We start from the raw sequence: 23,708 nt of genomic DNA on the forward strand, positions 1-23,708 counted from the left end.
CTCTGCCTCCCTCTGTGTCTCTCATGAATAAATAAAATCTTAAAAAAAAAAAAAATCCACATGTAAGTTGAATGTGCCAACTGTATTGTTCAAGGGTCAAATGTATTTAATCTTAATACTCTTTTCATCCCCAACTACTCATACTCCATATATTTCTGCCTATTACATATAAGACTTTTTTGTATTACAGTACTTTGTAATTTACCTAACTGCTGAGCCCTAGAAGGAAATTTAAACAGTCCTGTTTTACTGGTGTATATGCAACAGACACCAAGTTCTATTGAATAAAACTAGAGACAGTTAGTACATAAAAGAGTAGAATACAATTTATTATATAGCATTTTATTTTTTAAAAAACTTTATTTTCATAGAATACATTTTCACATTAAAGATTCCTACAGTGGGAAAATAACAATTACTTACAGTTTTTTATATTCGTAGACAGATTATTTTAGGACAAGTAAAATAAACACATTTGAGGATTAAGTCTCAGTTTAGAATCTATAATACTTTCATACATCTATGAGGGGACCTCTTCCCGATATGGAACTTCTCCATACTCAGAAGCTCTCCAAGCTCTTCTTCCCAGGACTTAGAAATGAATAATGTCAGAGAACAGTATTTCCTAATTTGAAACTTTCCCTAGGACATGTAACCATCAGTAACCACTATCAACTGAACAGAGAGGGCAATTTTCAAAAATTAAACACTAATTTTAAGTCTTTACTTATGAATTAACAGGTTTTCCCTTTCTCCGTCATTCCCAGGACAAATACAGAAGTTTGATCATGTACTGATAGTAATAAAGCTGAATTCCCTTTAAGAATTTGATATGCTAACAGGCAAAAGCTCATACATAATGGTTAATTATGCTATGAGTCTTATGAGAAGCTAGGAGACAACCCCATAACTCACCAGAACAAGGAACCCAGTCTCCAAATTTCTTGGATACAATTCGCCTCAAACCTTTTCCTCAAAGACTAAATTCTAAAAAAAATGACCAGGTGATTAGAAGAGGTTTGTCTCACCATTAGACTTATCTGTTATTTCCTCCTTACTGTGAGCTGAAGGGCATGATAGAGCAGAGGCAAAGAGGTGTACAATCAATTCTGAAGGTATTAAGTCAAAAAGGTCAGAGCTTCCACAGCATGGCAACAGCTTTGCAGATGCCCACATCATGGTAGTTGAAATAACAAAGCCCAGCAAAGGTTAAAGCTGAGAGTGCCAAAACGCCTGCCTTGACAGCTTTCTGCAAACCATCCCCTCGAACATAGTCAGTAACCACTTGTCCAAGGCCCCTAAAGAAAAAAAATACAGTACAGAAGAAAAATCACAAGTCAAAAGGCTATATGGCTAACTTGACTACAAAAAATAATTATCAGGTTCAAAATACAACTCACTGTAACAGGAATCATAAACCAAAATGAAGGGGCTATGAGTTTCCTAGTAATATAATAAAGACATTGCTTTTCTTTAGATTCAATTTTTCCCATTAATATCAAAGAAGGTAGGTTTTTGTTTTATTATTTTTATTTTATTACATACTCTTTATTGAAGTTCAATTTGCCAACATATTGTATAAAACCCAGTGCTCATCCCATCAAGTGTCCTCCTCAGTGCCCATCATCCAGTCGCCCTATCCCCCTGCCCGCCTCCCTCAAAGAGAGTAATTACCGTTCTATTTACAAAATCTTGGGGGTTTTGTTTTGTTTTGTTTTGAACTAAAACCAATGCTCGAGAGGTGCCTGGCTAGCTTAGTCGGTGGAGCACATGACTCTTGAGCTCAGGGTCATGAGTTTGAGACCCACATTGGGTGTAGAGATTACTATAAAAAATAAACTTTACAGCAAATGCTCTACTAAGTTTTTCATTAATTCAAAAAAAAATTTTTTTATGAAACAGACACTATGTGCCAGGACCTGTTATAAATGTTGAAAGAAGAGCAAATAAGACAGCACCCTTGCCCTAATGGAACGGATTCTGGTGAAGCAGAAAAAAAAAAAAGTACGTATGTGCAATGAGGAAATATTTTAGAAAGGATGGACTAAATGAGAAGAACATTCCAAACAAATGGGACATTGACCGTGGCATCTTTGAAATAGTAAAAAGATCAATGTGGCTGGAGAACACGGGGATCAGAAGGCAAGGGTAGATCACACAGGGCCCCGAAGGTCACAAGTCTGAGTTCAGACGCACTGGTTGGCTCAGTCAGTAAACTGCAGGACTCCTGATCTCAGGATTTTGAGTTCGAACCCCAAAATGGTTGTAGAGGTTACTTAAAAATAAAAATCTTGAGGGAAAAAAAAAAAGGTTTTTTAAAAATTTCATTTGAAATGTAATGAGAAACGACAGATATGTTTTAAGTTGGGAGTAACCTAAGTCAGTAGTGACATAATTTTGTTTTTTTAATAATAGCTTTATTGAGATGTAATTCACACACCATAGAATCAATCCTTTTTTTTTTTTTTTAAGTTATCTTTACGCCCAACGTGGGGCTCAAACTCACAACCCTGAGATCAAGAGTCATATGCTCCTCCAACTGAGCCAGTCAGTCGCCCTAAAACTAACCCTTTCAAAATATACAATAAGACGGCTTTTAGTATATTCATGAAGTTGTGCAACATCATCACTATTTAATGTCAGAACATTTTCATCACTCCAAAAAGAAACCCCATATCCATTAGCTCATTAACTCAACAACTAGTTTCCTGTCTCTATGGACTTGCCTACTCTGTACATTTCACATAAGCGAAATCATAACAGGTGGCCCTCTGTGTCAAGTTTCTTTCATTTCACATTTTCAAGGATCACCCATGTTGTATTAGTACTTCAACCTTTTGTGTGGCCAAATAATATTCCTTTGTAGGAATATATTGTATTTTCTTTAGCTATTCATCAGCTGATAGACACTTGGACTGTTTCTACTTTTTGGCTATTATAAATAACATTATGAATATTACTACACAAGTTTTTGCGTGAGGACATATGTGTTCAAGTTCGAGGGGTATAACACCTAAAAGAGGAATCCCTGAGTCATATGGTAACTCTTTTTGTTAGGACTTCCAAACCATTTTCCAAAGTGGCTGTAACTTCTTACATTCCCAGCACAGACCTACAAGGCAACTTCCCGACATCCTTCCCCACCTCCCACCCCCTGACATCCTTGAAACACATGTTACTGTCCATCTTGCCGATGACAGCCATCCTAGTGAGTTTGAAGTGGTATCTCATTATGGTTTTGATTTGCCATTTTTCCCCCCTTGGAGAGAGAGAGAGACAGAGACTCTATGCAGGCTCCAAGCCCAGCAGGAAGCCTGACTCAGGACTCGATCCCACAACCCCAAGATCATGATCTGAGCCAAAATCCAGCATCAGACACTTAACTGACTAAGCCACCCAGACACCCATTAATTTGCATTTCTATAATAACAAATGATGAGCATTTTTTCACATGCTTATGAGACATTTGTAGATCTTCTTTAGATAAATATAATTTTACTTTAAAAAAATTTATATTTTATTTATTTATTCACGAGAAACACAGAGAGAGAGAGAGGCAGAGACTCAGGCAGAGGGAGAAGCAGGCTCCATGCAGAGAGCCTGACGTGGGACTCGATCCCAGGTCTCCAGGATCACGCCCTGGGCTGCAGGCGGCGCTAAACTGCTGCGCCACTGGGGCTGCCCTATAATTTTACTTTTAAAAAAGGTCACTCTGGCCATAATATGGCAAATGAACAGTGCAGGCAGAAGGGGTGGGGGGCAAAAACAGAAACAGAAAACCACTTAAGAGGCCAAGTGCCTTGGTAAGACTATTTGCTTAACCTAGGCTGGTGACAGGGAAGACGGTGTTAAGGGACGATTGAGGTAAGCTGTGTTTTGAGGAGACAACTAACAGAAAGAGCTGATGGACTAGATGTAGGATAAGACAAAAAGAAATACCTAAAATAATTCCTAGGATTTTTGGCTTGAGCAACTAGATTTAATTGAATTAGGGAAGAAGAACAGGAAAGGAGGTGGCTTTGAGGAAAAATCAAGAGAGTTGGGTGGGGGAAGAGTGAGTCTGGGCAATGTTAAATTTGAGACAACCATTAGACATTCAAGTGGATTATGCTGGTTAGACAACTGGAAAATACAGGTCTGCAGATCAGGAAAAAGTTTAGATCTCAGTTCACCTCAGGAAATTAAGAGAAATTAGGAAAGCAAGATTGAACCCAGGATTCAGAGCTTTATTATTCAGAGGTCAGACAAAGGGAGAAGCAGGCATCAGAGACTGAAGGCACAGCTGGTGAGACAGAGGAAAGAATGTTGGGTACAGCATCTAGGAAGCCAAAGGGAAATTATTTAAGGAGGGAATGGTCAATTAGGTTGAATTCTGTTGAGAGTTCAAGTAACAGGAGGACCAAAAACAGACAGCTGGGTTTGGAAAAATGAAGATTTTAGGGAGATTTTGGTAAGAATGAATTAAGCTTTGTAGTTGTGATAAAAGACCAATTAGTATAGGTTAAAAGAGATTGGATGCTGAGGAAGTAGTGCACGATTATAAACAACTCTTTGAAGTCGTGTGTGTATATGTGTGTGTGTGTGAGAGAGAGAGAGACAGAGAGACAGAGAAAAGGAAGGAAGAATTAGTAAGGAAACTGGAGGAGTATAAAATAAATGAAAATAATAGAAAATATATTACTTTAGAATTATCTCTTATTCTGACTTTTCATGGATTTAGATGGATCTCCTGCCAAAAAGCCACATATTAGAGAAATCTTACTGTACTTATGATCTAATATTTAATATACAACTGGAATCCTTTACTTTGAAACGTCTATCTGATTAAAGGGTAATTCCCCAACCAACCCCAGAAAACTAGGTAAGTAAAAATCTCCCTTTAACACTACAAAATCATTCTGACAAGCCACTTAACCTCCCTGGGGTTTAGTTTTACATCTGCAAAATAACAGAGTTGGATAAGATATTCCCAAGTCCTTTCAGTTCCAGCAATATAAAAATGCTTCCCTCTCCCACAATATCATACTGTCCTTGTAAAATAATATAAAATGAACAATTCAAAGAACCCAAGTGTTACTTACAAACTTTTCAGAAGGTTCATTAACTTAGAAAATCTAGGGCAGCCCTGGTGGCGCAGCGGTTTAGCGCCGCCTGAAGCCCGGGGTGTGATCCTGGAGACCCCAGATCGAGTCCCACGTCAGGCTCCCTGCATGGAGCCTACTTTTCCCTCTGCCTGTGTCTCTGCCCAACCCCCCAAATAAATTTAAAAAAAAAAGAAAAAAGAAAAAAATGGTTTAAAAAAAAATCTAACAAACTACATACACTGGATAAAATAAATAGAAACTGGAAATTCAGTCATTCAACTATTTACCTAGTGCTATGTGTCAGGTACTGCTCTAGGCACTAAAGATATTTTTTTAAACTTTTTTTTAAATTTTTTTTTTTATTTATGATAGTCACACAGAGAGAGAGAGAGAGAGGCAGAGACATAGGCAGAGGGAGAAGCAGGCTCCATGCACCGGGAGCCCGACGTGGGATTCGATCCCGGGTCTCCAGGATCACGCCCTGGGCCAAAGGCAGGCGCCAAACCGCTGCGCCACCCAGGGATCCCCTAGGCACTAAAGATATTAAGAGTAAACAAAAAGTAAAAAAATCTCCACTTCTTTTTTTAAAAAGGGCAAAACTGAACTATAGTGTCTAAGGACAACCAGATGATAAAACTATGATGAAATATAAGGAAGGGATTACTATAAAAATCAGGATAATGGTCCTTGGTGGGTGCATGCTGAACAGTTATGACTGAGGCAGAACACACGGAAGCAGCTCCTACAGTTCTATTTCTTTTTTAAGATTTTATTTATTTACTCATGAGAGACACAAAAAGACAGGCAGAGACACAGGCAAAGGGAGAAGCAGGCTCCATGCAGGGACCCGACCCCTAACCCACGCCCTGAGCTGAAGGCAAGCACTTAACCACTGAGCCACCCAGGCATCCCTCTATTTCTTGACCTGGGCAGAATTGCCCTTGTGATAATTCATTAAGCCATGAATTTGATTCTCATTATTTTCTGTATCTGTGCTTTCATTCTAATGAGGGGAGACAACATAAGAAGGTAATTAGCACTACTGAGAAAAATAAAATAGGGGAGAGGGATAAGGAATGCTGGGAAGGACACTGCAATTGTGAACAAGTGGTTACAGAAGGCTTCATTGAGAAGGTGACACTTCAAATATGAAGGAAATGAGGAATAAGCCAAGTATGTAACTAGAAAAAGAGTATGTTGAGCAGAAGCAAGAGTAAAAGTAAAGCCCTGAGGTCTGGAGTGTCCCTGGCATGTCTAAGAATGATCAAAGCCAGTGTGAATGAAGAAGAAAGTAGTTGGAGATGTGGGAACAGAGCCAGACTACATTGGGTCTGTAGACCACCATAAGAATTCTGACTTTCAGTCTGGGGAAGGTTGAAAGAGAGAAAGTGTTTGAGAAGGAAAATGTCTTGATTTGACTTAATATTTTAACAGGATCATGGGGGCTGCTGTGTTGGAACAGACAGAAGGAGGACCAGTTAGGAGACTACTGAATTCAGAGATGATGACCAGGTTTGGGGCATGAACAATTGGAAGAATGGAAAAACCTTTAATTCAGATGAGCAAGAGTGCCAGAGGAGGAGATCTGGGGGAGATCGGGGACTGAGTATTATAACATGCTATATTCAAAATGTCTATTAGATATGGAAGTGAAGACATTGAATAGGCAAGTGGACATATAAATCAGAGCATATAAATATTCTCTATATGTTTTAAAGTTGTCTCCAGGTCTGAGTATCTCAATCAACTTCTCCCTCATATGCAGTAATGAGACAGGCTCACAGCAAATAAACTGAGCAGACAACGTAACAATGAAGGGCCTGCTGTACTTGCCAGTGACTGTGGAGAGTGAGGGCCGCAGCCAGGGAGTAGTCCATCGCAGAGCCAGGATTCAAATAAGCAGCTGGAATTAGGCCCAGGAGCAAAACACTGACAACCCTCTCACCAGTCCAGTGGAGAGATGCAGCCTTGGAACCAGCTACAGAAACGAGGAACCAGATTCATAAGAGTTGAAAGGGGGAAACACACATCTCTCAGATTCAATGTTTGCCACAAAATAACCCAGCTGACAGGATGGTAAACAGCATGCATATAAGACTTTGTTCTGAGCATAAAGAGAGTAGGATAAAGAAAGTACTTGAGAAAGATGCTACTTCCCTTCTTTGAAGTTCTTTAGCACAAGGTGTCTTGGTGCCAACAGAGACTGATTATAAGACTGACCCACTTTGTTGACAGGCAAGAAGATGAACAAAATATCTTTGTGGAATTACTAATCTCAAATTTTAGTGTATTAGACAGATACTTTATGAATAATATAAGTTAGTACCACCTGAAGAATTCCTTTAAAACATTACTCTTTTATTTGCACTTTCTAATCTTTAGAATTAGAAGGTAATAATAAAAATCATTCCAAAACAAAATTAAACCAGCCAATTCAAAAATTTCTGTTATGAACTTTTAGGATTACAGCCCTTCTGTCCCATTACTTATAAATAGCCCAAAACAAATATGGAACAGGAGAACTTCTATTAAATAAGTGAGAAAAAAATGGGCTTTAAACATTTCTTTGAGAGCCTCTATCTTATTTTGGTTACAGAATCTAATGGAAGGATGGAGCTGCTCCCCAGAAAAATGCACATGGATACATAAATAGAAACTATATTTATAATATCAAGTGCTTTCCTTCAGTCCACACACCCCAAATTAAAACCACTCTCCTAAATTTAACTGAACTTAGGAAAGGACTAGAGAAACAGAACTTTTTCAAAGATAATAAAATAATTCTAAAGAGCAGAAAAAGTGTACTTGCCTAACTTCTCATAACTCAGATACAACTATATGTAAGCTGTTGACTTAAGAATCAAGAGAAGTCTTATCTCTGCAAAATACAGATCTTTCCAGACTTTAAAACTGAAAATAACAGTTAACTGATTCATCTACAAATTTTCTATAATAGTCATAAAAAAGCCATGTGATTTTAATATGAACCTAAATAAAAATAGGCAAGTCAATTTTAGCTATAAATATTTGTCTTTTTAAATTTTCTACTATTCTAAAATTATTTATATCTGGCTCCTATCAGCTAAATAAATAAGATCGACTACATTGTACAGACTCTTCCTACAGAGTGATTTTCTTTTTAAAAAAACTGAAAATGTAGGACTTAGATCAGAAGGGTCTCTATGACTCTAAATGGCATCACTCAACCATGCTGGCATTGTCTGCCCAAAGGCACTGGCTAGGTAGGTCTTCATTTGACAGAGGTGGACATAAGAGTTTTGCTCCACAGTCCTGCCAAAGGCATGAAAATTTGGCCAGATGTAGAGGGCCAGAGCCCAAGAAGCAGCAGCAATGAAAAAAAAAAAACATACAGTAGTGGTTGGGTGACAGGTGAATGTGCTGGGTTCTACACCATCCTGGGGCAGGCTGGTCCTGGAGAAATGCTGAAACATGAGCAGGTCTGACCACTGGGATTCGGAGAAACAGAGCTGAGGAAAGAGACATTAGGGAGGTCATAAACACTTCTCTTTTAACAGGCCTGACAGACTTTCTAAATAACCACAGGCAAGCTACTTAATCCCAAAGGGGGCATAACATCTCCTCTGCAAATGAGAACAGTATCTATTTCCCTGGGCTGCTAAGAGATCACACTAAGTAGCCCTTGAAAGATTAAAAAAAAAAAAATCAATGAACCATTTATGTAAAACAGCTGCACTCTTACTGATTTTAACAAGTAAATTACAGCTCCTTTCTCTTTCCATGCATTCACCCAACAAACATTTACGACATATAAGAGCAAGAGACAAAGACAGCCTTTGTCCTCAAGGAATTCAGTCTAGTTTGGGAAAAACATCTATTGCTATCTTCCTTTTCAAGATCAGTTTCTCCATGTCCTTTTTTTTTTTTTTTTTAAGATTTTATTTTTAAGTAATCTCTACACTAATGTGGGGCTTCAACTCACAACCCCAAATCGAGAGTTGCATGCTCTACTGACTGAGCCATCCAGGTGCTCCTCTCTACTTGTACTCTTTTTGGGAGTGGGGAGAAGGCAGAGGGAGAGAGAGAGAGACAATTTTTAGCAGGCTCTAAGCCCTGCATACCCCAGACGTGGGGCTCAATCTCACAACCCCGAGATCATATCTCAAGCTGAAATCAAGAGTTGGACACTTAGCTGACTGAGCCACCCGGGCGCCCCTCCACTTGTACTCTTGAACCCATCCTTTTCTGTCCCCCTTTGGATCCTGTCTCTTGGTTAAAAAATAGGCAGACCTAAGTTCACACAAATCACCACTTACTAGGTGGGAGGTGATGAGCAATTAAGTTAAACAGTCTTTCTAAGCCTCAATGTCCTCATCTGTAAAATGAAAATAGTAGCACTTACTTATTAATACTCTGTTGAAAATCAGTCGACTCTTGCATTCACTCTTAAATGTTTTCCCAGCATCCCATTGCTCTCCTCACATCCTAAGCCCACCCTTGGCCATTTTGTCACTCAGTTTATGCTGCCTATAAGCTGATGACACCCAGTTCTATATCAGCAGCCCTGCTATTTCTCCAGTGTTTCAGAAGCTGAAGTGCCCGCTGGGCCTCTCCTCTGAGATATCCTACAAGTTTCTCACACTCGCCACACCAAAAATGAAAATCATTCTTCAACTTTCTTTCCCAACCCAACTTGTCTTCCATTTGCACACCCCCCCACGTTATCTAGTGACATCCCAGCCATTCTTGACCTAACCCCCAAATCTGGAAGTCACATAAAACACCCCTCTCCCTTCAACTCTCAATCACCAAATCATATCAACATATCTCTTTAACACTTCTTGAGACGACCTGCTCTTTTTTGTACTACTTTCCATGTTTAGGACCTCACAATCCTTACCTGCCCTACTATAACAGTGTCCTATGTCATCTCCTGGACTTGTGTCTTAGCCCGTCCCATCTCCTATGATGGCCATCTACCACAGTGTTACCCAAATGGCCAATCTAAACTGCAACTGTGGGATGCCTGGGTGGCTCCCCGGTTGAGCATCTATCTGCCTCTGGCTCAGGTCATGATCCTGGGGGTCCTGGGATCCAGTTCCGCATCCGGCTCCCCACAGGGAGTCTGCTTCTCCCTCTGCCTGTGTCTCTGCCTCTCTCTCTCTCTGTCTTTCATGAATAAATTAATAAAATCTTAAAAATAAATAAATAAACTGCAACTCTATGTCAAACCTTTCAATGGTCCCGTTCACATCGGGTAAACGCATATTCCTTATCGAGGCAAGTTCTTCCACGATTTGATTCCAGTTCACTTTTCCAGATTCATCTCTCATTCCTCACCTTGAGCTTTGTGCTCTAATAACATCCGGTCTGTTTTCTCTCCTGCCTCGCAGTTTCTACATCCTTCATCATCACTTTTACTGACCCCAGTAGTTCCAACTGTCATGCCCTTCCTTCTGTGACCTTCCTTATCCTCAAGACACACGCAGCTCCTTCAGGAACCAAGAAAGGGTAATTCTTCCAAAACAAGAAAGCCAAGTATTTTCTTCCTCTGGACTGGCATAACAATTTATGTGCAACACAACGGTTTTTGGCTTTGTTAAATTACGTTTGTATGTGTTTTCCCTATAAAAACGAAAACTCTTCGTGGGCAGGGCCTATGTTCCATACACATGTGTATCCCATCCCTACCACGGTGCCTGGTATAAGAAAAATGCCCAGTTCAATGATTATCGAACTGATTTCCGGAACCCGCTCTCCGCCAATCCAGGGTCAATGGGCAAGGCCAGGGGCTTAGAGGCTAAGCCCACATTTTTCTGATGCGCGTTATAAGGACAGTGAATGGGGAGAAAAAAGACAACTCCTAGGAACAGCCTCAGGAGGACTGTAACTCCCAGGGGCTCTTCCAGATTACTCTACCGCCGTGTCTGCCCGGAGCGGGGAAGATGCGAGCTCCGGAAAACATCTGGGCGCGTAGACAACGGTGGTTATTGCTGTGGTGTAGACAGGAGCCAGATCGGCCAACGGGACGGCGGACGGATTCCCTGCTTCAGAAGCCTCCCTCCCCCGGCCGGAGGCGGCGCGAAGACCCTCCCGCTGCTAGGACCCCTCACCTCGGCCTCCTTGAGCTCCGCACAGGACGCTCAGCCTCCAGAGACTCGCCATCTCCCTCCTGAAGGCTCAAGGTCACCCAGCAACCCGGAAGCAGTCGCTCGCAAACTCCCACCCACCGACCACGAAGGGAAACGCCGCGTGAACCGGAAGTCGGGAGCTGGCGCGCGCCCGCCGCACATGCGCACACACGCTCGGCCGGAGGCCCCGCGCGGCAGGCGGACGATGGCGGAGCTGGGGGAGGCGGACGAGGCGGAGTTGCAGCGCCTGGTGGCGGCCGAACAGCAGAAGGCGCAGTTCACTGCACAGGTGCGGGGACAGGGCCCGTGGGGGGAGAGACAGGAGGGTGAGGCACAAGTTGAATTTTCAGACTCTTCCCAGCCCGTGAAGTGACAGCCGCTAGGGAAAAACGAGCGGAGCCCGCGACCTCACCCCGGGGGCGGCCTGGGGCTCGCTCCTGCTGCGCCCACTTCTTCCCAGAGAGAAACGAGGCGTGGCGCCCCAGCCGCCGGTGAGCCGCAGTGCGCGGGGCCCGCTAGGGAGAAAGGGCAAAGCCGAGAGGAAGGCTCGGTCGGCGCCAGGGCACCGGCCCCTGCTTCGGCGGCGAGCTCGCAGGGCGTGGCGTTCGGAAGCTCTGGCTCTGGTCCTGCCTTTGCCCCCTACGGGCGCGTGGCCCTGGACGAGGCACCCATCCGCTGCCGGCCTTGCGTCTGCAGTCGCCTGCTGCCTCACTACACATCCTAAGCGGTAAGGAGTTTGAGAACGACAAAGCAGCGAAACGTCCGTTGAGAAAGGCGGGCTCCGAAGTAGTCTGGACTGTGGTTTAGGACAGGTGTTGTGGAGCCCCGGCGGCGGGGTTCGAACCCGGCGTGGCCCCTTACTAGCAGCGTGGCTGGCGGGTTGACCACGCCTCGAACCGAGGTGACAGCCCCATTTTAGGACCGCAGAAAGTATGGACTGGCAGCCTAGTACCCAGTCTCCCAAGACAAAGCCGTCAGTAAATGGTTTTCCCCCCGCCTTTGGGGGCTGGGGGCGGGTTGGGGGTTGGTTCTCGAATTAAACAGCAAGAACACATTTTCTGTGCCCGTATGCGCATTTTTCTAATGGAGAATGGATCCATTAACCTTCACTGGATTCACAAAGATGTCCATGACCCCCAAAAGGTTTGGAACTTAAGAACTAGCCTAAGGGATAGGTTTGGAATGACAAGAGAGCAGTGGTTTGGAGGAAATTGGTACCATACCTTGCCAGCTTACACTGGTGCCACTTGGAAATAGAAAACATAACCCGGCCTGAAAATTTAGTCTGATTACGAACTTAACACAATTGGGGAAAAATAGGCAGTGGCCTTCAAGGAAGTAAATGCAGACAGCAGTGGTTACTAATTTTCTTTCCTCTTAAGGTGCATCACTTCATGGAGCTGTGCTGGGATAAATGTGTGGAGAAGCCAGGGAATCGCCTAGACTCTCGCACAGAGAATTGTCTCTCAAGCTGTGTGGACCGCTTCATTGACACTACTCTTGCCATCACCAGCCGGTTTGCCCAGATTGTCCAGAAAGGAGGGCAGTAGGCCATCCCCTGGGAGGATGACAGGCAAAGGACTTGTTAAGCAGATTAAAGGGCCAGTGGGGATGGTCGTCAGCCTGTCATCAGGTGAACTTGAGGCTGTTATTGGTGCTAAAAAGTAACAGATCAAATGTTCAAGAAGTGAAATTTATTTATTTGGAATTCAGAAATTCCATGTTTTATCACAATTATTCAATAAATGTGACTTCTCCGACTCTTTTTTTTTCCTCTTAATCCCATTTTAGGATTTAATATAGAGATCTCTGATTGGCAGGAACACTAGGAGTTTGTTCCAAGACCAGTAGTGCACATGAGAGATCTTAGGTTTTGAAGGGCCATCCTAAGCCAAATATAGAAGAGAAATTGGGGTTGAGAAAGGTGAAGAACAGAAAAACAGCTTTATTGCTTATACATGACCAAAAAAAAGTAAACATGGCAAAAAACAAAACAGGCAAGATGTGTATTCTTGGGAAAGATAGGCCTGCTAGTCTGGGAGGAAGGGAAGGTCAGGACTGAGTAGAACCAACTTCCTGGAGATGTCTTGTTCCACTGGCCCATCTTCCTGAGTCTGTGCTAGAATCAGTACTTTTAAAGCACAGAAACGATACTAAAAAAAAATTCGTGCTGAAAACTCCTTCCAACAGATTTCACTTACTCCAAGAACATAACAATTTGTCTTTACGTTAAGAGGTAGTAATTACAGACTGTTTTTCCCCACCTTGGGCCCCTACCAATCCCAAAAGTAAAAATATACGCCATGGAACACTGACAATTAAGTACCAAAGTATTAATATTTCAAGTAAATATCCCCAAAGGTAGCACCTGCTTTTAATCAAGGGATAGGGAGCCTCTAGCTGGCCACGTATTTTATGACTAAACATTTTATTAGACATCTGTTCTGTAAAGAGAACAACTTTAGTAGTTAGAACTATAAAATATTACCACCTCATGGAATGTTGTTATATTCTATTGCTGGTGTCTTACGCTGTCCTGCTGCCATGAAGCATTTCTGTATTCTACATGGGGAAAGTAAGGCCAGGGAGGTTAACTTACCTGTTCCAGATGTTGTAACTACCGAATTAGTGGCAGAACCAAAACTAAGGGTCTTGCATTTTCAAGCTTTCTACGCAGCCCATGAAGTGACAACCAGGAAAAACAATGGTGGGACACTTGATATCCTGTCATAATGAACAAATTCACTTGTGTTCTGCCAGCCTTTTCTCCGTGACATTTTGGTTTCTTAGGATTTAACAGTAGGGATCACAGTATATAGCAAAGGGAAATACTATGGTCTCTGCTTGGTGCTTTAATCAGAAGGCAGACTGGGAAGAAGTAGGTGCGTCCCTGAGAAGCCTGTTTCATTTTGGAACTGATTCGACCTAGTTTCAGGGAAAATCTCAAGTTCATTAATAGATTTAGAAACGAACAAATATTTAAATTGGCAATTGCTACCCTGAATCCTGTTCAGAGCACCATGAGCATGACTAATTCCTAATTTTATCCCATTTGGTTGAGGAATTCCCCAAGATAACTAAAGAAATAATTTTGAACACAAGTCCATTTAGGCGATATACAGCAATGGAAATAGAAAACCATTTACTATACCAATTACTATGTTTAGGGATATAGTGAGTGTAGCTATGGACCCTGTCCAGCAGGGAAACTTGACAGAAACCCTAGACTCCTAACAGCCGTCTATGGATGTTATCATGAAGGAAAAATGTTTTGCTCTTATACTCATCTTCTCATTAAATAAGCTGGACCACATCTATGAGGCCAAAATACAGAAAGATCAAAGCACCAAGGCTGAAGACAAAAAAGGTCAAGTTGTGGCACCTATATAAACAGCAACACGATGTTCCCTTACAACATTCTACACAGCACCAGTTCCAATCCACCTCTTGATCCCAGCCCTGCTTTCCCCAGATTCAACATCCCAATTAGTGTACCCAGGTTGTTATTGGATTCAGCCTTCTGGGTCCTTTAATTTGCTGTATATGCACTCTACCTTAAATGTGATTAATTGCAAAAAATAATCTCTTCGAGAAAACTTCATAACAAAATACCAGATTCCCTATTAACAGTAAGAGGATCAAGTTTAACAGGCCAAAATAGAAGACAAGAAGTCTGTCAGAACGTATGTAGATGGCACAGGACAGCTCTGACCTCAGGGCCCCTGTGCTGGGACTAGTCACTAGCAGAACCCCAAGGTGGAAGAGCTGTAAGTAACCAGTCAGACGGGAAATGGAGAATGTCTCCTCCTCATCTAGTCCTCCTCTGAACTCTCTGCAGACCTTTCATCTGTAGCCACTTTCCAATTTGTGCGTTTATTTGTCCTCTCTTGTATTTCATTGTTAACTAGAGGGATGTGAACATTTTTCTCGCTCTTTTTCCTTTTGGTTTTCTTAGTCTCTCTTTCCTCACCTTCCTCAGAACTGCTGGATGCAGAATCATCCGATTGGGAAGTGTCACTTTCTGCATCCAAGAATAAAGCAGATTTTTTGAGAGACTTTTTCCTGGATTTTTTCTTGCGCTTATGTGGTTGTTTCCTTTTCCTGGTACTAGAAGTCCCGGTTTCTTCCGAGAACTCACTTGAGGAATCTGCTGTTATATCTGTGGCTTCTTTTTTGCTTTTCTTCTGTTTTTTGTGTGACTTTTTTTTCTGCTTCTTTTTGTGGGATTTCTTTGACTTCTTGTGTTTGTGAGACTCGTGGGTAGATGATTTTACTTGAGGAGATGTTTTTTTTCCATTGGTAATATCTTGCTGATCACTACTAACAAAAAAGAGAAACTGCTTTACTATAGAAAATAAAAAGCGTATTTATATTTTAGTATTGAGCATTCTGGATAGAAAGTTGGGGCTGGGGCACCTGAGTGGCTCAATCAGTTAAGTGTCTGACTTCAGCTCAGGTCATGATCTCAGAGGTCCTGGGATTGAGACCCACATCAGGCTCCCCGCTTAGCGGGGAGAGTCTGCTTCTCCCTCTGTCCCTCCCATTGCTCATGCTCTCTCTCTAATAAAATCTTAAAAAAAAAAAAAAAAAAAAAGTAAGTAGGGGTTAACATCTGAATTTTTAACTAAGAGCTTTAACAAAGGATTACTATGAGATTTTATCACTCTGAGTTTTATTTCCTCATTTTGTTTTCTTAAAATGAAGGTTAAAATTCTGATCTGCCAAACTGAGTTACTGTATTGAATACTAAGTATAAAAACCTGAATGTTGGGCAGCCCCGGTGACGCAGCGGTTTAGCGCTGCCTGCAGCCCAGGGCGTGATCCTGGAGAGCCTGGATTGAGTCCCACATCAGGCTCTCTTCATGGAGCCTGCTTCTCCCTCTGCCTGTGTCTCTACTACTCTCTCTCTATCTCCTCTCTCTCTCTCTCTGCATCTCTATGAATAAATAAATAAAATCTTATTAAAAAAAAAAAAAAAAAACCTAAATGCTGGGGTACCTGGGTGGCTCAGTGGTTGAGCATCTGCCTTTGGCTCAGGTCATGATCCCGGAGTCACGGAATCAAGTCCCACATCGGGCTCCCTGCAGGGAGCCTGCTTCTCCCTCTGCCTCTGTCTCTGCCTCTCTCATGAATAAATAAAAAAAAACAAAACAGGGATGCCTGGGTGGCTCAGTGGTTGGGTGTCTGCCTTCGGCTCAGGACATGATCCTGGGTCCCGGGATCGAGTTCCATGTCGGGCTCCCTGCAAGGAGCCTGCTTCTCCCTCTCCCTGTGTCTCTGCCTCTCTCTGTGTCTCTCATAAATAAATAAAATCTTTAAAAAAAACAAAACAAAAAACCTAAATGATATATATATATGCAGAACATCAATCAGGAAAAGGCAATATACCAATTATCTCCCAACAAAATTGCCTGTTATTTTTCTGGGTTACATTTTTAATGGCAAACATTATCTCCTTTGTAAAATTAGGAACCCAATTTTACAATACTATATGTCAGTACAGACTTGGTATTAATCTTACAGCTTCTAGCTTTTTTTTTTCAATAAGCCTATTTATCTTACCTGTCTGTTTCAAATTCTTCAGGGTATAACTCTTTATAGCCACTGTGACCCCATCTGTAAGATGACATATTTCATTACATGTATTAGAGCAATGCATACGTTTTTGAAAATTAAAAAAAAAAAAACGACTCAGGAGTACATGCAGACACAGACATGCACAGAGAACAAAGGAAATAGAGATAATGATAGAGCCAATCCCATTTCAGGCTCAGTAACTTAGTTGGCTACATTTTTTGTACTGTGTTATTATTTCAGACACAAAGGATTCTTTTGTCCATTTGTAAGAGAACTTGCCATTCTCAGGAAACACTAAGGAACTCTTCTATCCTGCTCTTTAGCTGTAAAGTGCTTCTCCAAAAACAACTTGTAACAATACTGTCTACAATGGGACAATTTTTTTTTACACAGCAATCCTATTGAGATGTAATTCCCAGGCCAGGAAATTCACCCTTTTTTAAAGTGTACAATTCAGTGGCTTTTAGTATATTCAGAGTTGTGCAACCATCAACCACTATCTAATTTCAGAACATTTTCATCACCCAAAAAGGAACTCCATTCCTTAGCAGTCACTCTCCATTCCTCCCTCTCCTGTAGCCCATGGCAACCATGAGTCTACTTTCTGTCTACAGATTTGTCTGTTCTGGACAGATCATATAAATAGAATCATATAATAAATGGTTCTTTGTGTCTGGCTTTTTTCACCTGTTTTCAAGGCTCACCCCTGTTGTAGCATTCATCAGTACTTTATTCCTTTCACCATCAAGTAACATTCCATTCATCCCCCCTTATCTGTAGTTTCGCTTTCTAGAAGCAGTTGCCCTCCTTCTGTCGTATTGTCAAGAGGTCAGGAGTAGCCTAGTGCTACTCAAAATGCCTGCATCATTCACTTCACTTCATCTCACCACATAGGCATTTTATCATCTCATATCATCACAAGAAGAATGGTGAGTACAGTACAATTTTTGATAGATGACATTCACATAAATTGTATTATAGTAAATTGTTATAAATGTTCTATTTTTATTTAATCTCTTACTGTCCCCAGTTTAGAATTTAAACTTTATCATAGGTATGTACGTATAGGAAAAAACAGAGTATATATAGGGTTCAGTACTAGGCAATTTCAGGCAACCACCAGGAGTCTTGGAACATAGCCCCCATGGATAAGGGGGAACTACTGTACCACATTTTGTTTATCCATTCAGCAGTTGATAGACATTTGGGTTTCCACTTTTTGGCCATTATGATGATAATGCTATGAACATTTGTGTGAAATTTTTGTCAAAGTAATTTTTAAAAGTACACATTCTCAGGCCAAATATTATTAATGGTCACAAGAATTTAGTTACAAACCTGTCCGGCATATTAGCTTCATAATCATATAACTTCTTGTTCCAGGATTTAGCCTTAAGAAAATCATCTTCTAGTGCCCCAGAAATTTCATTCTTTGGCCTCCAATAGTCTCTTTGACTTTCTTCATCAAAACCATCACTACGCATCCGGCTATAAGGAAAAGCAGAACTTTTACAATGAGAAGCAATCAGTGAGGTTCCTTTATGGAATGTCAATGCATAAAACCCATTGAACAGGGACACCTGGGTAGCTCAGTGGTTGACCATCTGCCTTCGGTTTAGGTCAGGATACAGGGATCCTGGGATCAAGTCCTGCATGAGGCTCACCATGGGGAGCCAGCTTCTCCCTCTGCCTATGTCTCTGCCTCTCTGTCTCTTATGAATAAATAACTGAAAAAAAAAAAAACTATTGAACAAGCTAAAAGGAAAATAAAACCACTTGATATTGTGCTTAAAAAAACAACAATAGGGGATCCCTGGGTGGCTCAGCAGTTTGGCACCTGCCTTTGGCCCAGGGTGTGATCCTAGAGTCCTTGAATCGAGTCCCACATCGGGCTCCTTGCATGGGACCTGCTTCTCCCTCTGCCTGTGTCCCTGCCTCTATGTCTCTCATGAATAAAATCTTTAAAAAAAAAAAAAACATGCAAAAGGACGTGATCTCTTCCTCTCTTTAAGTCTGAACAGTTGTTCAGTGAAAATCTGACCATTACTACCCAACCTATTGCAGAATACAAGACAAAATGACTTATGAACTGTGGCATGCTATAGCTCACTGATTCTCAAGTACAAGGGCATGCAAAGAGGAAAGTAGAGCATAATCACAGCTAGGGACATTTCAAACTACCCTAGAAATATACTCTCTTCCCAGAAAACTAGTAATTTGCTATCATGAGGGCTTAATAACAGTAGGAGCAAGGCCTAACCCATGAGTATGCTGGGGTAGAAAAACAGTTGAGAACCAAGGGATACAGCCTGTGCTTATAAGATCCACTAACAAGTCAGTAAGAAAGCTAATGAATTACCAAAAATGTTTAAGGGCCTCCTATATGCTAGGCACTATTCTAGCTGCAGGGAAAGAGATAATCAGAATCCCCACTTCCAAAGAGATTATGTTTTAAAGATTTATTATACTATGACAGGTATCGATAATTCACTCTAAAAACAACATTTTGTTCCTGGAAATGCCTCTTGGAATTGAACCACCAACAGAAGACAAATTATCTGCACCAATTTTATTTCTAAATTCTCAAAGGACCATCTTCAGCAAGAAAAACAGACTGCAAAGATATTTATTTTTATATTGAGCCTCTGCCTTCTTTACTGTGGTTACCCAGAATACTTTCTTGTCTAAAGCCCTTCACAGGGGCAGCCTGAGTGGCTCAGGGGTTTAGTGCCGCCTTCAGCCCAGGGCCTGATCCTGGAGACCCGGGATCGAGTCCCACGTCAGGCTCCCTGCATGGAGCCTGCTTCTCCCTCTGCCTGTGTCTCTGCGCCCCCCCACCCCCACCCCCGCCGTGTGTCTCTCATGAATAAATAAATTCTTTAAAAAATAAAAAAAAAATTTTTTAAAAAGCCTTTCACATACAGCCAATCACACTCCAAATCCTGAGTATGCCACAGGCACACTTACTTTCTTTAAATATCTATTAACTATTCCCTCAGTGGCTTTAGAAATCAGCATTATTACTAGTCATTTTTCATACATACAGCTCTACACTAACAGGCATATGAAGCCCGAGAGATACTTCCAATAATTCAGATATTTCTATACCTCCACAGACAACTGGATAATTATGCATTTCACATTGAAATTATTAAAAAGGTAATGTGAAAAGCTGAGTGCCCCAACACAGCAAGTAGATGGGGTAAAGAAAAGGCTGAGAGAGGGGATCCCTGGGTGGCTCAGCAGTTTGGCGCCTACCTTTGGACCAGGGCCTGATCCTGGAGACCTAGATCGAGTCCCATGTTGGGCTCCCTGCATGGAGCCTGCTTCTCCCTCTGCCTGTGTCTCTGCCTCCCTCTGTGTGTGTGTGTGTGTGTGTGTGTGTGTGTGTGTGTGTGTGCCTCTCATGAATAAATAAAATCTTTAAAAAAAATTAATTTAATTAAAAAAAAGAAAAGGCTGAGAGAGAATCAAAGACTAATAGGGGAAAGGAATGAATAATAACTAAGTGACCCTAAGTCAGGAACAGAAAATCTTAAAAGCCACCAGACAAGGTCTGGATACACAGAATCCTTAACTTTTAAGATTGTTCAAGGTAGAATTTTCAAATTAGCCATTGCAAATAAAAACTAAGAGTTAAGCCACATGCACCATAACCATTACTTTTATTCTTGGGTCTAGATTTATGAAGAAGGAAGGCTTAAAGATTCACAGAACTGAACTCCTCTATCTTTAGCATACTAAAATGCTTTTAAATGAAAGTTGAAGGTTCTGAACAAGATCTAAATTAATACTGGTTCTCAAAGCTGCAACTTCACCTTGAACTACTGGGTAACATTTTTCTCCTGGTACCCCGGTAAGCATCTTCCATCTGTTTCTCCAGTTCTCTTATTTTCCACATATCGGATTCCTCCTGAATCTAGATTAAAAAAAAAAAAAAATTACTAAAAATAACATTTTACATCACAGAAAAATAACTGACAATATACTCTGTACTAATTATTGCATTACAGAGTAGGCTATAAGCAGGAACCTGAGAAACAAATTAAGGATTCTCTAGAGTGGCTAAATAATCCAACCCAGAGGGACACCTGGGTGGCTCAGTGGTTGAACATCTGCCTCTGGCTCTGGGTGTGGTCCTGAGGTCCTGTGATCGAGTCCTACACTGGGCTCCCTGTAGGGAGCCCGCTTCTTCCACTGCCTATGTCTCTGCCTCTCTCTGTGTCTCTCTCATGAATGAGTAAATAAAATCTTAAAAAATATAATAATAATTATAATCTGACCCAGTGAATCTCAAATATGTAGAATCCTACAGCAACAGACCTTTTTAACCCTGCATAGACTCACTTATCACTGTATTTTGTAATTAAGCTGCAATTATCAAATGATAACCCTTTATGTTTCAATTTAGTCACCAAGTTCTTTGGATTTATCTCCTAATTCCTCATCTTCATCCCTGTCATTGTTTTCATATGAACTCATCCTCATCTCTCAACTGGAGCACTGTAATTGTCTAACTGGTGTCTCTATTGTTTCACTCCATCTAATCTATCCCCTAATCCAGTTAATAAACCATCTTTCTAAAATACAAAACCCTGCTTAAAAACATTTGATAGGAAAAAAAAAAAATTAAAAAAAATAATAATAAAAAATAAAATTAAATTAAATTAAAAAAAAAAAAAAAAAAAAAACATTTGATAGGGCAGCCCCGGTTTAGCACCGCCTGCAGCCCAGGGTGTGATCCTGGAGACCAGGGATCAAGTCCCATGTTGGGCTCCCTGCATGGAGCCTGCTTCTCCCTCTGCCTGTGGCTCTCATGAATAAATAAATAAAATCTTAAAAAAATTTTTTTTGATAGCTTCTTTATTGTTTAGAGGAAAAGTCCCATCTCCAAGCATCACAATCCAATTCTAATTTTCCACTTGAACCTTATCTTCTGTCACTACTCTGCCCCACATTCCTTACTTTCTGGATGCACACAATTTCTTGCCATGCTCCAAAGTGCTTCATGCTCTTTTCTGTTGCCCTATGAGTACATGATGTTCTGTCTGGAATGATATTTTACAGCTGGTAAATTCGAACCTGTTCATCAAGAAACTAATTCAAATATAGCGGTTCAAATACCATGCATTCTTACCAAGACTCTCCTAATACACCACGGCAGATTTCATTACAGTATGTATCAAATTGATTGTAATTATCTATTTTATTCATCGTTGTATCTCCAAAGTACCAAAATCATGCTTGGCACACTGTATGCCTCCAATAAATGTTGGGGAATAGCTAGATTGTACGCCTCACCTTATTGTGAGCATCTGTGTGCCGGATGACATTCCTCAGGAGGACTTTCCCCAGTGGAACACGGGACATTCTTCAATCTGAAACGAATCAGTAGATAACATTTAATAACAATAATTTCCTTCATTACCTTATCTCTTATTACAATGTTATAAAGAAGCATGAGATAAAGGAAAGATCACTAAACAAGAAGTCAGAGGTCCTCAGGGGTAGTTTTCCCTTCACCATTCAAAGGGGAAAATGGGGATGCCTGGGTGGCTGAGAGGGTTAAGCGTCTGTCTTCAGCTCAGGTCATGATCCCAGGGTGCTGGGATGGAACCCAGCATCATCCCCCTCCCTGCTCAGTGGGGAATGTGCTTCTCCTTCTGCCTCTGCTCCTCCCCCCACTTAAATAAATGAAATTTTTTAAAAAAAGTGTGTGTGTGGGGGGGGGGAATGCCTGACCACACTAATGTGAAGATGAATGTGCCCTGAGATAGTGGACATCCAAGTCCTTTGAAACGGCACGGAATTAAGTGCCTTGAAGAGCACCATTTTATTTAATCCTCAAAACAACTCCATGTTTTATATAAAGCAAGCATCTTCATTCCTGTTTTGTAGATGAAATTCCCCTTAGCCATACATAACTTGCCCCGGGCCAGAGAACCTAAAGCAAACAAAGTCCAGAGGAGAAAATCAACTTTCGAATCCCAAAATCAGTTTGTGATGAAGCATATACTTAGATCTGACGATGTCAGGGACCACGAGTGTCAACATTTGCCATCAGATGCAGAGACCCCCTACATTTCTCCACTCAGAGGAATCTTACTTTGTACTTTGTACAGAAGCCTCCAAAAAAAAAAAAAAAAAAAATGACAAGGATATTCAGTGTGTATCTCCCAGCGGTTTTGAGCAACCACCCCACCGCTCACTCACCCCTCGGTCCTGAGGAAATCAGGCATCTTGCTAGTGTGAGACGAAGAACCACTCCATTACAAGATCTCCTCCGACCCAGGAAGCCAAGGAGTCAGGGCTCAGAGGCAGCTCTGCAGCTTCACCCGAGTCCTTCGTGAAAACGCAGCCTTCCCACCGGTTACTGTGCCCTCCGCCGTGGCCCAGGCCGCGGCTGCCTCTCCCCCAGCCCACAGCGACAGCAAGAGCTCTTTCCGGACTGAGGCCGGAGGCTGCGCCGGCGCGGAACCCGGCGGCCGGCGGGACGCGGCATGCCCCGCTCGCGCTCCTCTGGGACGGCCCCGGGGCCTGGGCGCCGCTCTCCCGAAGGGCTGGGGACGCTCCGGACGGGCACACCCCTCGCCTGGGCCCCAACAAATACCCGGAGCGCCCGGCGGGGGGAGGGGAGGGGGAGGGGGCGGGAGGGGAGGGGAGGCTTCCAAGCGGAAGGCAGAAAATACGCCGCCGTCTCTGTCACCGGGATCCCTGCCCCCCAGCGGCCACGGAGCTCCGGGTAACCTTCCCTCCAAACGCCCTCCCCGTACAAACACACACAAACACACCCATACCGTGCGCCGCAGCCTCGCGTGGCGGGGACTGGGGGGGAGGAATCGGTCTGGGAGACAAGGGAGCGGGCTTCCCTTCCAGGCCGGAAGTCGTGCTCCGGAGAAACGCTTCCCACCCCCTGGAGACCCAGGGACACCCCCCC

General features: G+C 42.1%; 3 protein-coding genes across 8 annotated transcripts; 1 reads left to right on the top strand and 2 right to left on the bottom strand.

Annotated features, from left to right (window-relative positions):
• Window positions 1–326: 326 nt before the first annotated feature.
• Window positions 327–11,329, bottom strand: SDHD (succinate dehydrogenase complex subunit D). Of its 2 annotated transcripts, XM_026006839.2 has the most exons (4): window positions 11,177–11,310; window positions 8,456–8,572; window positions 6,918–7,062; window positions 327–1,298 (listed from the first exon to the last, which is right to left on the bottom strand). In XM_026006839.2, the coding sequence occupies exons 1-4, from the start codon at window positions 11,226–11,228 to the stop codon at window positions 1,133–1,135; spliced, it is 480 nt and encodes a 159-aa protein (XP_025862624.1). In that variant the 5' UTR covers window positions 11,229–11,310; the 3' UTR covers window positions 327–1,132. The 2 variants fall into 2 exon arrangements, with proteins under 2 accessions (XP_025862624.1, XP_025862625.1); XM_026006840.2 differs by lacking the exon at window positions 6,918–7,062 and having other exon boundaries at window positions 11,177–11,329.
• Window positions 11,328–12,954, top strand: TIMM8B (translocase of inner mitochondrial membrane 8 homolog B). The gene is made up of 2 exons (XM_026006841.2): window positions 11,328–11,483; window positions 12,577–12,954. Exons 1-2 carry the CDS (start codon window positions 11,355–11,357, stop codon window positions 12,742–12,744), a joined length of 297 nt encoding a protein of 98 aa, XP_025862626.2. The 5' UTR covers window positions 11,328–11,354; the 3' UTR covers window positions 12,745–12,954.
• A 165-nt stretch (window positions 12,955–13,119) lies between these two features.
• Window positions 13,120–23,686, bottom strand: NKAPD1 (NKAP domain containing 1). 5 transcript variants are annotated; one of them, XM_072729811.1, is made up of 7 exons: window positions 22,985–23,406; window positions 22,788–22,897; window positions 22,073–22,149; window positions 20,590–20,690; window positions 18,110–18,259; window positions 16,757–16,810; window positions 13,120–15,514 (listed from the first exon to the last, which is right to left on the bottom strand). In XM_072729811.1, the coding sequence occupies exons 3-7, from the start codon at window positions 22,139–22,141 to the stop codon at window positions 15,007–15,009; spliced, it is 882 nt and encodes a 293-aa protein (XP_072585912.1). In that variant the 5' UTR covers window positions 22,142–22,149; window positions 22,788–22,897; window positions 22,985–23,406; the 3' UTR covers window positions 13,120–15,006. The 5 variants fall into 5 exon arrangements, with proteins under 5 accessions (XP_072585912.1, XP_072585911.1, XP_072585914.1 ...); XM_072729810.1 differs by lacking the exons at window positions 22,788–22,897; window positions 22,985–23,406 and adding an exon at window positions 23,569–23,686; XM_072729813.1 differs by lacking the exons at window positions 22,788–22,897; window positions 22,985–23,406 and adding an exon at window positions 23,569–23,664 and having other exon boundaries at window positions 13,120–15,511.
• Between the last annotated feature and the right edge of the window lie 22 nt (window positions 23,687–23,708).

This window comes from Vulpes vulpes, chromosome 12, assembly GCF_048418805.1.
Source record: "Vulpes vulpes isolate BD-2025 chromosome 12, VulVul3, whole genome shotgun sequence".
NCBI classification, from domain to species: Eukaryota; Metazoa; Chordata; class Mammalia; order Carnivora; family Canidae; genus Vulpes; species Vulpes vulpes.

What these genes read in the sequence shown, in the direction of transcription:
- NKAPD1 (XM_072729810.1), bottom strand. Translation starts at nt 22,141, where the DNA reads ATGTCCCGTGTTCCACTGGGGAAAGTCCTCCTGAGGAATGTCATCCGG. An exon ending in ATGTTACCCAGTAGTTCAAG is followed by an intron (nt 18,260 to 20,589) that starts GTGAAGTTGCAG and finishes TTTTCCTTATAG; the next exon opens with CCGGATGCGTAGTGATGGTT. An exon ending in GAAGAATTTGAAACAGACAG is followed by an intron (nt 15,515 to 16,756) that starts GTAAGATAAATA and finishes CTTTTTTGTTAG; the next exon opens with TAGTGATCAGCAAGATATTA.
- SDHD (XM_026006839.2), bottom strand. Translation starts at nt 11,228, where the DNA reads ATGGCGAGTCTCTGGAGGCTGAGCGTCCTGTGCGGAGCTCAAGGAGGC. An exon ending in CCTGTCACCCAACCACTACT is followed by an intron (nt 7,063 to 8,455) that starts GTATGTTTTTTT and finishes TCGTTTCTGTAG; the next exon opens with CTGGTTCCAAGGCTGCATCT. An exon ending in CTCACTCTCCACAGTCACTG is followed by an intron (nt 1,299 to 6,917) that starts GCAAGTACAGCA and finishes TTTTTTCTTTAG; the next exon opens with GGGCCTTGGACAAGTGGTTA.
- TIMM8B (XM_026006841.2), top strand. Translation starts at nt 11,355, where the DNA reads ATGCGCACACACGCTCGGCCGGAGGCCCCGCGCGGCAGGCGGACGATG. An exon ending in AGGCGCAGTTCACTGCACAG is followed by an intron (nt 11,484 to 12,576) that starts GTGCGGGGACAG and finishes TTTCCTCTTAAG; the next exon opens with GTGCATCACTTCATGGAGCT.